Source organism: Protobothrops mucrosquamatus, unplaced genomic scaffold, assembly GCF_001527695.2.
Source record: "Protobothrops mucrosquamatus isolate PMUCROS unplaced genomic scaffold, P.Mucros_1.0 scaffold33, whole genome shotgun sequence".
Classification (NCBI taxonomy): Eukaryota; Metazoa; Chordata; class Lepidosauria; order Squamata; family Viperidae; genus Protobothrops; species Protobothrops mucrosquamatus.
The window spans coordinates 2,455,943-2,471,314 of record NW_015386417.1 but is presented as its reverse complement, the minus strand read 5'-3'; the positions used below and the strand labels follow the sequence as shown (position 1 = coordinate 2,471,314).

Here is a 15,372-nt window from a genome sequence, read left to right as displayed (position 1 = left end):
AAATGTGAAAAAGCATGCTTTGAGCTGAGAAAAAAATGAAAGTATTTGGAAAGAACTCAGACTGTTTTTTCTCTGGTGTATAAGAAAGGAGGAAGAGAAAATCCAGTCAGACTGGCATGATTTCGTTACATTAATCTGTCATAATAAGAAATAGCCCTAATGTTCTTTGGGAAACATTTTCTTGATCTGAACAATCTTGAAAATCTGACATTGATAAATGAAGAGATAGAAGACTGAAATAGTTTTACTCTGTGCTGCACTTGTCAGACTACACCTGTTATGATGTCCAATTTTAGTCATCATGACAAAAAGGATACTAAGAAATTGAAAAGAGTGCAGAGAAGATCAGTAAAGATGATGAAGAGCTTGAAAACTCAATACTATGAAAAGTTGTTTAAAATAAAACTGGGTATATTAGTCCAGAAAAGAAAAACTGTAGGGAAGAGGGCAATGGTGGGATTCAGATATGTGAACAACCAGTTTTCTGTGTGGATGCTGTTTCTGGAAGTCCGTTCTCAGCCTGGGCAACAAAAAATTAGCTACCAGTTCTGCCAAAGTGGTGCGAACTGGCTGAATCCCACCACTGGGGGGGGGGGGGAGAGAGGATGATAGCAGTCTTCTGGTATTTAATGGTCTGCTACAAGGAAGAGAATGAAAATTTATTCTCCATTGCATCCTAGGGAGGGATAAGAACTAAATATTGAAAGCTTTACAGAAACAGATCCAAACTCAAAATCAGGCAGAATTTCCTGACTCAGAGCTATTAGGTAGTAAAATAGCTTATTTCCTGGACTCTTGAATGCTACATCTCTAGAGGTTTTCAAAGTTTGGACAACATTTGTCTGGAATGATCTGAAGATTCTTGCCCCAGGCAGGAGAAGACATAAAAAAATTGCAAGAGCTTTTCCACTTCTATGATTTTATGAAATCCTATGAAAATATGATCATATGAAAATAAAGATCCCATATTTTTACGCTGTATATGGGATTGCTTTGGAAAAGTATTCAGAAACCTCAGAGGGTATAAAATGCAATGAGAGCAGTAATGTGTGCCTCTAAAATGGCATACATTAGATTCTGCTATTCAAGATATATTGGTCATATATTGGTTTTGCTTCCAGCTCAATTCAAAATACTTTTAAACCTTCATGTGTTTGAGGGATCATCTTTTCCCAATTATGTCTGCTTGTCCCATCAGATTCAATAGAAAGAATATGCTATGGGTACCATCAGTCAAGAAGTTACATCTGGTCTGAGGCAGAAAATGCGGTCTTTCTAGGATGGCATGTAATCTGTGGAACAACATCCTCCCTGAGGTGAGATCAGTCCCCTCCTTAAAATGCAGCTATGTCAGGAAAAATGAACAGCCAGTGAGATAGCTGCATCACACATAATATTAAAGATGCTCTCTCCTGGTCTTTTAACCTAATACAAATGTTTGTGTTACAAGTGTTAATATTTTTTTATAGTTGTTTATTATTTCATGCTGCCCAGGGTTGCCTCTGGTGAGACGGCAGCTATATAAATGTGATGATTAAATAATTAAATAATCTCCCTTATACTTTAAGAGATATAGGGTAACTAGTAGCTATAATTACATAAAGTTAGCTTGTGGATTGGTAATCTAATTTCTAAAGATTCCAAAGGGAAATATAACAGGGATACTGCACTCAGTTAAAAGAACACTGCTGCCCTCTCCCTCTTTCTCTCTTTGAATCTCTGAAATAAAACTGGATTGCCCCTGATAATTTAAGCCACCTACATCCCATCTGCCTCATGATTCATCAGAATGGCTTTGAAAAGTTCAACAAATAAATAAAATAAAATTTGTCATCAAATTTTGCTTTCCCTCGTTTATAACAACTTGTAAACTAAGATTCCAATACCAGATGAATCAAATCCTAGGCTTTAAAGCAATGCTTCTAGAATTAAATGACCTAAATCAAGAAGGGTTTTCATCTTTATTTTATGTATGGCTGTAACTGGTTACTTGAAATCATATCTATCATGTGTGGCTCTAGTTATCCTCTATGTCAGTCTGTTCTCCAAATATGGTTGGAATGGTTTATTTGATAATATGTACATATATTTAAGGAAAGTTTACACTGCATGAAGCAAATATAATTTAAATGCAATTTCAAGTACTCTGTCTGCTTACTGCCCAATTATTAACAAAACAAATGACATGGTCAGGATTATTATTATGGTATAACAATTTATGAAAATATTAAGAAATTGCCATTGTTGATCCAAGATATACTGCCCCGGCAAGCTAATAAATATAGATCAGATAGACAGATCAGACATGGAGGTTCACAATAAGATCAAATATACATGTGATAGGATCCTAGATTAGAAAAATTGAATTTAACTCAAATTTTGATCCCACATGGCAGAAATAGTATTCCATATTTTTAATAACCTGAAAAATGCTTTGATCTGGTTTGTATAGCTCAATTATAACTTCCCGGTGGTGTGAAGTTGTACTTTCAAGGTATTTTTTATTTCTTCTATTTCTTTCTTCCCTTCCCTTCCCTTTTCTTTTTCTTTTACTCTTCTCTCTTCAGCTTTGTCTTAATTTTCAGGCTATGTCTATCAATTATCTACTTCTTAAGAAGAATCAGTTTGAGCTATAAAGAGGAACTGCTTTATGAGATTTCCTGTGATTTTAATTATTTTAAATCAAAGGAAAAGTAACTTTTGAATTGGATTTGAAAATGTACCTGTTACATGGAATTCATTTGTACTATTGAATCTCATGAAAATGTATTTCATAAGGGAATCCTGATGAGAGTAAATTGCTGCATCCAGACAAACTCCTTGCAGTCTTCTGGTAAGAAGGGCAACTGCTAGCTATTGCAAAGCATATTCATCAGCATCATTGCTATCCAGTATGCTACTTCCTTCACCAGAACACTTTGAAAAGAAAAAAAAATGACATTAAACAGACATAATGATCTTCCTGCACAGTAAGGAATGCAGTGTGAATGTAAAGAAGGGTTGTTAAAATTAAAATTAACATAATGCCATATTTCCAGGTTAGCAACAGTGCAATTGGGTCCCTGGATTGAATGTTCAGTGTAGTGAAAGCCAAATGAAAGCAACACTGAAGTTTGGATTTTCTTTTTGATGAACTTGTCTCTTGAATTCTACCTTGATCATTTATTTAAATATATATTGAGGGCCAAAATTAGAGAATTGCTGGTAATAACAACAGCATAATTGGTACTCAGTTTTGTTTTGTGTAGTTCTGTTTTAACTTTTACACGATTTACATGATAGGTAGGTAGGTAGGTAAATAGGTAGATAGATAGATAGATAGATAGATAGATAGATAGATAGATAGATAGATAGATAGATAGATAGATAGATAGATAGATAGATAACCTTTATTGTCATTTTTTACTGTTGCCAGAATGGCACACATTAAAAATTGAATTTATTTGTTTGCTCTCTGTGCTGTCCATGTGCAATTTGCACAATAGCATATTATAAGAGATTGTAGATTTTATTTCATAATAAAACTATGCTGAAAGGCTATAAAAGTAGAACCAGTTAGTAGTGGTTGCCAAATAGGAGTATAGAAAGTCAACTCTCTGTTGATATTGGAAAGCACATGGGATGGTTAAATTTGGGTTTTTTTTAAGGCTTTAAGATAATACAAAGAAATTAACATCAAAATAATAGATCCCTCCCCAATGCTAAATTCTTACCTTTAGTCAAAATGAAAAAAAGGAGGATTGGTATATGGCTCTGTGGCCTTTTAAATATCACAAAGCATTTAGCTGCCAGGAAATCCAATGTTTTTTAAATTCTTTGATGGTGCTCAGCAAACCAGAGAGGATTAGTTTATTTCTGTCTTGAAAAGTTTCTGGTTGCTATGGAAAGAAGAACACTTAACTAAACGTAACAATGGAGGTGGACAGACATCTGTACAAGTTCTTCTTGGCAGGTTTCAGAATTCACATAATAAAATAAGTATTGCCATCTATTTTAAGTATCTTTGGTATTCAAACATATACTAGTTTATACCATCCCTAGGGTAAAGAGACTGCTAAACAGATTAACTCAAAGAGCTGAGAAGGTAATTGAGAACCACTGCTTTTCTATCCAGTTGTGCAGTTTTTACATGACATTCTTCTGCCACCTCCCCCCCCAAATGGGAGAAATTTAACCTTTTCAATTTTATCTGCAGAATAAAGAGGAGGGTAACTGAAGGAACAAAAGTTTATCACTTGCTTTAAATCCTTATATTTGATTCAGATAGTGCTGGGAGATAAATTTTCAAGGAGAGGATATATTCTTCAATTGGAAAATAACAGTTTAGTTTCTATTAAGACAATATTTATAATGAATATCCATTTTGCTGAGATACTGAGGAATTATTATTTCTCCAGTTTTTCTTGTCAATAAATTAACATCTTCTTAGTTTTAGAGAACTGAATGTCCCAGTAGTCCTTGATGCAACACGAAATATAGTGTTGCAGCTATCAGAGTGCTTTTCAAAGAAACTTTTCCAAATACATTCTACTTGTCCAGTCCAGATAATAAAAGAACATCTGAATTTCTCTACTGGGCATTTCTTTCATTATTCCTTTCTGAAACTCTTTTGTTGGCTGAGAATAGAAAGCATTCTTTATGTGTCATCAGCTCAGCAAAAGAATTTTGCTTTATTTATTAGTACTGTGGGAGATTATTTTTTTAATGATACCTCTCCATAACATGCAGCTTTTTGATAGACCCACGATTACTTTGCAAGCGCCACTGAGAAACCAGAGAACAACTCATTTTGATGAACTTAGGATATGAGCTCTGAGATTTCTTACTAAGCATAGCAATTATGATGAACAAAAGAGAGCCTGCCCACTTCAAATTTCCACTATATTGTCCGTTCATGTGCATATCTTTCATAATTAGATCCATGGGGGTGCATTGCTTGCAACAGGATTTTACTTATTGCAGAAAACAAAATGATGGTGGAGTATAGGTGAAAAGTCTGCCAACCCTAATGATGCTATTTGAAGGAAATACAATTGGTTCCAAGCCAGGACAAAAAAAGAATGCAGAACATAGGCAGTTGCTTGAAAAAGAAGTGAAGTTTATTTCTGACAGCAGAATACAAGCAGAGTATCAGGTCAGCAATCAAAAATGACTATCCTGAGCCTTTCCTAACAAGCTCCTTATATAGAAAAATCTTGGCTTTAAGAAATGCTTAGAAGATGTACTTTATCAATTTTCCAAAAGGGGGCACTCTGGGGTCAACTACAGAGCTATAATTTTCCATTTTATTTCCTGTTCTATTAACATTACAGATCAGGGGTGTCAAACTCAATTTCATTGACGGCCGCATCAGCATTGTGGTTGTCCTCGGCGGGCTGGGTAGGTGTGGCCAGGGGGGGCATGGCTGGAGTGGGTTGGCCTCCTGGGTGGGCATGGCCAGCTCTACATTTTTCATGTCAAGGGTGCCTGTGGGGGCCTAGGCAGGAGTGGGACAGATCTGAGGGTCTCTGGCAGAAGGGGGTGGGACCGGGGCAAGCACCAAGGCATGGTCCACTGGAAGAGCCTCACTGTTCCTCTCGCATGGTGCCGTGGGCTTCCCGGAGCACTGGGCAGCAGAGGTCAAATGCCCAGCCTGGCCCTCAAGCACCCGCAGCACCAAGCCCAGCCCCACTATCCCAAGAGGGTGCCCAGCTGCACTTACTTCCTCCTCAAGGCTGCTGCTGCTGTGCTTGCTCTCCTTAGCCAGGTTGCTCATGATGGGCATGAGGGCAAAGTCAGAGGGAGGCCCATTCCATCTCCATGGGAGGAGACCCGGCTTTGTATCCAAAGCTTTCTTAGCAATAGGATGGGAGACCCCCAGAATAGGCCAGGAGGAGGGGGCAAGGGGATGGTGAAAGAGCAGCAGGGCAGGACTAAGGCAGGACTTCCCTCAGACCCTCCCTCTCTTTCCTTCCTTCCTTCCTTCCTTCCTTCCTTCCTTCCTTCCTTCCTTCCTTCCTTCCTTCCTTCCTTCCTTCCTTCCTTCCTTCCTTCCTTCCTTCCTAATAACAGAGTGGTGGGAAAATATTTGAGATGAGGGAGGGAGAAAAACAGGCAAGAAACGCAGCTGGGGAGGTGTCACCCTTCGTGAGGAATGAAGAAATGCACCATCGCCTGGAAGTGGCCAGCACATGGTCCTCGCCTACTTCATATATCTGGCTTGGTGGGCTTTGGGGGAGGGGATGCCATGAGCAACATGAGAGTTGACGTTACCTGCACAATGCCGTCCAGCCCCCAGCCTGCCCGGTTTCAGCAGGCAGCGGGGCGCTCTCCTCATAGTGTCGAGAGGCTGAGCCGGGCAATGCAAAACTCGCCAGCTTTGCACTTTGCTGCCTGCCAAAATTGGGCAGGCTGGGGGCTGAGTGACATCACGCTTCTTTTTGGATTCGCGCTGCCTGGCTCAGCCTCTCGGCACTGTGAGGACAGCGCCCCATTGCCTGCTGAAACCCCTCCCCCGGAGCCCATCAAGCCGGATATGTGAAGTAGACAAGGACCATTTGATGGCCACTTCCAGGCGATGGTGCATTTCTTCATTCCTCACAAAGGGTGACACCTCCCCAGCGCATGGCTTGGACTGAACTATGATGAAGACTTTTCTTTCAACAATACCAAAAAATGATACTCAGTTTTTAGAGCAGTCAAAGAAGTTTGTGCAGAGCATAACAGGACTTAATTGGTCAATGCTTCTCAATTCAGACTATCTTGTAAGAATGTAATGAAGGTTTTCTTTCTTTCTTATTCATGCATATATCTTTCTTCCCTAACTAAGAATGAAAATACATAATATTGAAATTGGATTTATCCAGCTAAAAAGCAACATGCATTCCTGATTGTTTTTATAGCATTTATACATTTTCTTTTAGTGTCCCCAACTCCCGGTCCCCAACTCCTGGTCCATGGACAAGAATCAGTCCGCTGCATGCCAGCAACCGGTCCACACAAACAAGCAAAGCCCCATCTGTGGGATGCAGACAGCACACAAAACCACGCCCCCTCCAGTCCACAGAAAAACCTCTCTCCACGGAACCGGTCCCTGGTGCCCAAAAAGTTGGGGATCTCTGTTTTAGGGTGTGTGTTTTTTGCAGGGGTATGTATGCCCCCCTTTTTAAATTTAGAATATTTACCTCCTTTCAGAAGGTATTGATTGGGCAATCTTGTCATGTATGTAACATACTAAACAATCACAGAGGCAGTATAATGGTGCAGTTAAATCTTTGCCTATTTTTTAACCTAATACAGATAAAAAAACGTGGAGTTTTTATTGCACTGCCACAGCCACCATCTTAATTTTTTTGGCCATACTTTACAGATATCCCTCTGGCTTCTTTTTTCCCTTGTTCATCCCCATCTATTAATTGTGTGTCTCATTCCCACTCCCTAAAGTTATACTATTGGTCGTTACTTCCTACTGATTGACAAAGAGGTAATGCAAGTACTTACACATGCCTTATTGCTTGTGTTAGTTTGTTTTAATGTCTCAAGAGAAAAAAAAGAACAAATCCTGACTTTAATTTTGTACTTTTTAATTGCTTAAACTAAAAGAGCCAAATTTTCAGTAAAGAATGTAAACTCAAATGGTTTCCCTTATGTCTTAATCATTTCTTAATGAGTGAATGTTTTCTTTACTGAGTGAATAGTTTAACAGCATATTATGCTGGTTTCTAATATACTGTATTAAACCTGTTGCCAGAAAGCACAAAAGACCACCATGTCTCATATCTTTTCTCTGGTTTGACCAGATAGTAACTGTATAAATGACTGTCATGTTGCTGTGCTCATACTAAGGTCCCAAATAGTTAAATCAAACTAATTGATAGCAAACGAACTGATATTTATGATATTTGTACTGTCCTGGAGTCATGTGATCACCTTTTGCAACCTTCTGACGAGCAAAGTCAATGGGGAAGATGGATTCACTTAATAACTGTGCGACTAACTTAACACCTGTAGTACATATCTTTTTGTACATATTTTATATGAATTACAGGTAGTCCTTGACTTATAACAGTTCATTTAGTGACCATTCAAAGTTACGGCAGTACTGAAAAAAGTGACATGATCGTTTTTTACACTTATGACTATTGCAGCATCCCCATAGTCACATGATCAAAATTCAGACCCTTGGCAACTGACTCATTAAGGAGAAATTTCCTGACAGTGAGAACAATCAACCAGTGGAACAGTTTGTCTTCAGAAGTTGTGGGAACTTCATCACTGGAAACTTTCAAGAAGAGACTGGACTACTATCTGTCAGAAATGGTGTAGGGCCGTGGTGATGAACCTATGGCACGCGTGCTACAGGTGGCACGCAGAGCCCTCTCTGTGGGCACATGTGCAGTTGCCCCAGTCCTAGACCTTCAGCAGGGTTTTATAAAACCTTTTCGCTTTTGGCCTCCACCGCCATGTGCAAAAAAAAGGTTCAATCAATCAATAATCAATTTCAACTTCTTGCGGGGAAAAAAAGATCTTGCAAAGTTAGAATTGATTGATTGAACTTCTTAGTCCCCCCAGTCTGCCGTTACCACCACAGCCACGCCCACCCAATGGGCCACACCAACCTGGCACCTGACGATACATAAGTGGGTTTTGGGTTGCAGTTTGGGCACTTGGTCTCTAAAAGGTTCGCCATCACTGGTGTAGGGTCTCCTGATTGGGCGGGGGGTTGGACTAGATGACCTACAAGGTCCATTCCAACTCTGTTATTTCTCTTCTATTCATATTTATGATATTTGTACTGCCCTGGAGTCATGTGATCATCTTTGCAACCTTCTGACAAGAAAAATCAATTGGGAAGACAGATTCACGCAACAACCATGCTAGTAACTTAACATCTGCAGTGATTCACTTAACAACTGTGGCAAGAAAAGGTCATAAAATAGGACAAAATTCACTTAACAACTGTCTTGCTTAGCGACAGAAATTTTGGGCTTGATTGTGGTCGTAAGTTGAGCACTACTATACTTGACATAATATTGTGAATGTTTGTTATTAGTTGAACAATGCAGTGACCTTCAGAGTTCCTATTTGAAGTTTCAAACGTCTGTGTCCTTGGTTCTGATAGAAAGGTCTACTGATCAAACTTCAGTAAACAGAAGATAACTGGTAACCTTTTAGCCTAGTTTTTCTGAATGGAGATCCTATTACACATTCAAATGCAAGGGTTATTATATCATATTAAACTAAACTAACCTTTCATTACCCAAATAAGTGGCTTGTACCATTTATAGCTTTTTTTTCTCTGGAACTCTATTATGGCTTCAATAAATTACAACCCAGTTGTTGTTCATAAGGTCATTTGTTGTGGAATGAAAGAAAGACGAAAAAAGAGCCTCTGATCTTGTCAGAGATTGTTGATACTCTTTCAACTCATTTTAATCTCTGATTTGTATCTTGAACATATCAACAAACAAATATAGTAGGTTGGAAATAAATGCAGATTACTAGGTCAGGCTAACAGATAATCTAAATATTTTCATAATAAAATATCATCATTCAGCATTCTATTCGGCTTAGTCAGGTAGTACACAAAAATTTATAATGGCCAGCTTTGTCATTCCCCTAAATCAGAATGTGTTTCATTTGATTTAGTATTTTGTGATAATCCTACTATTGTGAGTTGTAAACTGTAACTCAGGGCTCAAGAGTTTGTGCTATGCAAATAAATAATAGTTTACCCAACATGCTTAAACCATGCCTTTGGCCAGTTAATTTGATGATCATGAAAAAGTGCCCTCTGGTCCATAAACAGAATTCTGGGAGTAACAAAGAGATGATGGTTGCATAAATATACCATTTACAGCATGAATGACCTTGCAATCCCTTTTTGTCACTAGTCTCCCTCTCTCCAACAGCAATGGCCTTGTCCTGACCCCATCACAATTTATGCTGCCTTGAGTGCTTTTCTTCTGCATCCAAAAGATAAGAGGAATGCAGCAAGAGCCATGACAGTGCATCATTGTGTTTCTATTTGCAAGTTTCTATTTACCCCAAGAACAGCCAGGTCCTAAGGAGACCACTCATAAAGAAAGGCTCAGATATTGAGCATCAGCAGAATGTCTCCTAGCTTCAAATAAAAGCCATCTCGTAAATATATATATTTACAATAACTCAAGGCAGTGAACATATCCAACAAACCTTCTTCTTATCCCTCACAACAACAACCCTATGAGATGGGTTGGGCTGAATCTAAGAAAGCACTAGTTCTAGGACCAGGGTTTGTCTTCCCTCACAACCTGAAAATGTATGGACTTCATGTTCAAACTTGCTGGCTGTGAGGTAAAAGAAGGCTTTATCTGGGCATTAAGGTGGGCTGTTCTTGGAAATTTGTTGACTCTCACATAAGGGAAAGAAAAAGACCTTTTAAACACGTTAGACATGTAGAGGCTTTGATTCCATACACAGGAAACACTAGTACTTGTGATTTCATATTTCAAACACTGATTTAGATGGCATAACATTTCATTTTGAAATCTTATATAAAGTTGGTTTGATGGGGGCAACTAAAGGAATCATAACTGATTTAATGAACCATTTGCAATTCATTGTAGTAGATCTTTAATAAAAACATTTGTATACTGTGTATGCCAGGGGAGGCAATTAATTTTCCCAAAGGACAACATCAGAAACTAGGACTGTTATGGAGGCCCGAGTCTTAATTCTGCCGCTGGCACCCAAGTGTTGGAAGATGAGGGAGTTTGGAGCCTTGCCACACCTCACCTAACCTTGCCTCAGCCTGACTGCTGCTCTTCTGGTGCAGGCACATAAAAAAGCTTTCACCAGCCAACTAAAGGAGTGAACTTGGCTTCTTCTTCCACATCTATTTACATTTCATTTTCTAACTTCCAATTGACCAAACATGAGCCAGACAGGGACAATCAAAGTTCAGCTGTAGCCCAGGGGCTATAAAATGCAGTGTACAAAAAAAGCTTCTATGTTTTTCTTTTTAAAATATTGACAAAAGGTAAGCCTAAGCTTAAAATATCTACTGAATTCTCACAGCCCCTTGGTTTCCAGTAAATTAAAAAATTATCCTTATATTTTTTTAAAAAAAATCTCTAATTTGAAAGTACACTATTCAGAATATTTTTAATCAGTAACTGTAATAAATTCATTTTTTTATATCACAGGTCTGGCCAATTTACATTGTTGATAGGATCTAAACTTTTTCAAATATTGCAACATATAAATTTATAAACAGTGTAATCCAGTATCTTAAATTTTGAATGTATAGCATCCAATGGGTCTTACCCTTGGATAGGGTGCCAATTGTATTTGTTAAATTATTATTTGTTTTGTATAAGAGATTGTGAATCATTATGAAGAATAATCATCTTGTCACTTTACAAACAATTGTCAAATCCAGCAGAAACATGTGGTCTATTTCTTCTTTTGTACAAAATATAGGCTGCAGATTCTGTACAGCACCAATGAATATGAAGATAACTGAGAAAACTTTCACCACAACTGTGCCATTTGCCGATTATATTTGTTCATTTAATTCTTGGTTGTCTACAGGAGATTGTGAATCCTTATGTAGAATAACCACACTGTCACTATACAAAGAATTGTCAAATCCAGCAGAGACTTGTTGTGGTCGGTTTCTTCTTCTGTAGAAAATATAGGCTGCGATTCCTGCACCGATGGCTATGAAAATAATTGGCACAACTACCATCACAGCCTTGCCATGTGCTGTTTGAGGTGCCACTCCTTTCTGCACTGAAATACCAGAAAGAAGAAAAAGGCATTGAATACAGTTATCTTATGATAAAACTCTGACATTTCTTTTTTACATTGAAAAAGAAGGCAAGAGAGATTGCATCCTATCTAGTCATCTAATAAAGGCAGAGCCAACAGGAGTCAACTACCAATCCCAAGAATTTACGAACTGTAATTCAGTAAAGATCCCGTTAATTTACCACCAATAAATTCAGAAGGAATACCACTAGAAAAAGTTGAAAGGATCACACATCTCAGTTCCAATTTACATGAAAGCTGGGACATGATCGTTGAAGTAAAGACAAGGATAGAAAAAGCTCGAACAGCATTCTTCAAAATGAAAAAGGTCTTCTGCAGTCATGACATAAGCCTAAGACTGAAAATCAGGCTTGTCAGATGCTATATTTTTCCTATCCTGCTCTATGGAGTAGAGAGTTGGTCTCTGACAGAAGGCCACCTGAAGAGACTAGAAGCAGTTGAGATGTGGATTTACAGGCAGCTGTTACGTATAAGCTGGGTTGACAAGATCAGAAATGAGGAGGTGATAAGCCGCCTGGGAAAGCCAAGGGGAAATCATCAAAGCAATTAAAAAATGAAAATTAGAATATTTCAGACATGTGATGCAACACCCAGAAAAATATGGCATACTGCATTTAATCCTCCAGGGAAAGATTGAAGGCAAAGGAGGTCCGGGAAGAAGAAGAACATCATGGCTTCAAAATCTAAGGGACTGGTTTGGACAAAACTCAGTAGCACTTTTTCGTGCAGCTGCTGATAAAAACAGGATCGCCAACATGATCGCCAACGTCCGTGTTAAGTCCTTGGATAAATGGCGAAGGAGGCAATTCATGTTACAGAACAGATCTTTATTTCTCTCAGTCACAACAACCAACCAACAAGAGCAGAGGCATGCAGGCCTCCTTTTATACTCCCGGATCCCCGGGAAACAACAACCAATAGCAGGCACCCTTTTTCCCGCCTTGCGCATGTGCTGCTCAGTCTGGTCCCGGGCAGCTTTTGCAATGCCCGGGACTCTTGCAGCATCCCGAGCCTGCTTCTGCAGGCTCAGGACACAACACCCCTCCCCCCTAGATAAGACAATGCTGCGCCCAACATGTACGCCACCTCTTGTAGAGTATGTGTTTGCTGACTTTTGCATCAAATGCACAGAGTGTGGAAAAGCATGGGTACTGCTACCGTTTTGGGAATAAATGAACCCCAAGCTTTCCCCATGTGAGACTAACCAACCTGGACCTCTTGTCCAGGTCCCTCTAACCCTTGCTCACCTCACGTAATCTGCAAGGTATTTGGGCAGGCCCTTGACCTGTAGCGGCCTTCTCGGACCTGGGGAGGTTGAATGGTCCCCTCCATTGCTTTCCACACTAGGTGGATTAAAATGCGGCTGCCCCCTTATCTCAGGCTGCCCTGTGACTACTGCCTGACCTCCCTGCTCGCCTACCAGGCTCAGGAGCCCAGGACTTTGCTGTCCCCCGTACCTGGTCGACCTGCCTGTTAGTAGGCTGGCTGAGCCCTCTGAACTCAGCTCCTTGTCCCCTGAAGGGGTGTAATTCCCCTGGCTCCTTTCTGTAGTGATAGGGTCAGGAGTTACCTCCCTGTTAGCCCTAATGCATGTGGACTTCCTTCTGGGAGCAATTGCTGAAAGTGGCAAGCCCCCAAGCTGTTGTGCCTACTCTCTTGTATGCTGTGAGTTATGAGGATGCTCCCGGTCAGTTTCCCTGTCTGGAGTATTGTTGTTGAGTTGTGGATAGTGGGGATACCTCCGGTGTGACTCCCAGGCTGGAGTGAGTGTGGGGGTGTATGCTTGCCCCCTGCCCCATGAATCCCTATTTGGAGCACTTGCTGAACTTGGAGATTGAGTACCCATGGTGTCCTCAACAGCCAGTGTCGGTTGTTGATACTGATCCCCAGAATGCACTCCCCCCTCCCCCCAGAGCAGGCCGAGGAGTGAGAGGGGAAGAATCCAGCCTCGCACGCAGCTGATCAATATGGCGGTGAAGTACGCGACCGTCATCCAAAGACACTTCATAGGACAAAGGCCCCGAGACCTTGCAGACCACCGCAGGGACCCAGAGGTGTCCAGGCCCGTAGTTCCTGGTCCAGACCGGATCACCCACGTGAAGGATCCGTGGTGCATGTGGATGTGACACCTGTGAAGCTACTCATTCCGGATGCAGCCTGTCCAGTTTAGTCACAAGCCGGCGACCCCAACGGAGTTCAGCCGGGCTCTTACCCATGGCAGTGCAAGGAGTAGTATGATGGGCTAGAAGAAAGTCAGCCCACCTGTGATGCCAGTTGCCATAAGTCAGTTTCTTGAGAGCATCCTTGGCGATGCGGACCATCCGTTCAGCCAAACCGTTGGTGGAAGGGTGGAAGGGAGCTGAAGTCACATGGCGAATCATGTTGGCCTGTAGAAAAGCCTGAAACTCAGTAGAAGTAAATTGGGAACCATTATCCGAAACCAAGACATCTGAAAGACCATGGGCAGCAAAAATACTTCTCAACACCTGGATAGTTTTGGCAGTAGTGGTGGATGACACAGGAACAACTTCCAGCCACTTGGAATAGCTATCCACAACAACCAGGAAGAATTGCCCCTGAAAGGGCCCAGCGTAATCTATATGTATTCTAGACCACGGTGTGTGTGTTTCCTCCCACCTATGAACAGGGGCCTGGGGCATTTCAGGCCTGGACTGCTGACACTCGTGACACCCATGTACCTGGGCCTCAATGGCCTTATTGATGCCAGGCCACCACAAATGGCTGTGCGCAAGTGCTTTCATCCTGACAATCCCAGGGTGACACTCATGTAAAGAAACTAAGATTCTAGACCTCAATGAGGCTGGAATTACAACTCTAGAACCCCAGAGGAGGCAGCCATTGAAAGTGGACAACTCGTGTCTCTTGACCCAGAAGCGTTGGAACTCCTCCTCTGGGCACCTGTCAGGCCATCCTGACAGCACCCATGTTAGCACGCATTTAAGCGTGTAATCAGTGGCGGTTTCAGCAGCCACATCCCTAGCGTTTAGGGGAGACTCAGGCAAATCCTGAATGGACAGGATATGAACGGCAGGAGCAGGAGCAGGCTCCACAGCTGGCAAGGGCAGTCTACTTAGGCCATCAGCATGACCCATTTCCTTTCCAGGTTTGTGAACTAGCGTGTAGTCATAAGCTGACAAAAAAATGGACCATCGCAGCATGCGAGGGGAAAGGATGTGTGCGGTCTGTTTGGACGTGGTAAACAACCCCAGCAAAGGCTTATGGTCAGTAAAGACCGTAAAATGGCGGCCATAAATAAAATCATGGAACTTTTTAATTCCAGCCACAGTAGCCAAAGCTTCCCTGTCAATTTGAGCATAGTTGCTCTCAGCAGCAGACAAGGTCCTGGAATAATATGCCATAGGGACCTGAGTCCCATCAGCCATCAGATGGCTAAGCACAGCTCCCACACCATAGGGAGAAGCATCACAGGCAAGGCACACTGGTAACTTCTCATTAAAGTGAGCTAACATCGCATTGGATGTAAGCAAGGCTTTAACCTCATTGAAACTGGCTTCATGGACTTTGGTTCACTGCCAACAGGCATGTTTGTTTAAAAGC

The 15,372-nt window shown here is 41.0% G+C and overlaps 1 protein-coding gene across 1 annotated transcript in view; it reads right to left on the bottom strand.

Annotated features, from left to right (window-relative positions):
• Window positions 1-11,105: 11,105 nt before the first annotated feature.
• LOC107283313 (macrophage mannose receptor 1) overlaps window positions 11,106-15,372 on the bottom strand; it is a gene marked incomplete at its 5' end in the record, with an annotated part of 74,138 nt that continues 69,871 nt past the window's right edge. The window contains one exon of the mRNA XM_029283185.1: window positions 11,106-11,754. Coding sequence (XP_029139018.1) covers window positions 11,519-11,754 — 236 coding nt within the window. The remainder of the gene's footprint in view (window positions 11,755-15,372) is intronic.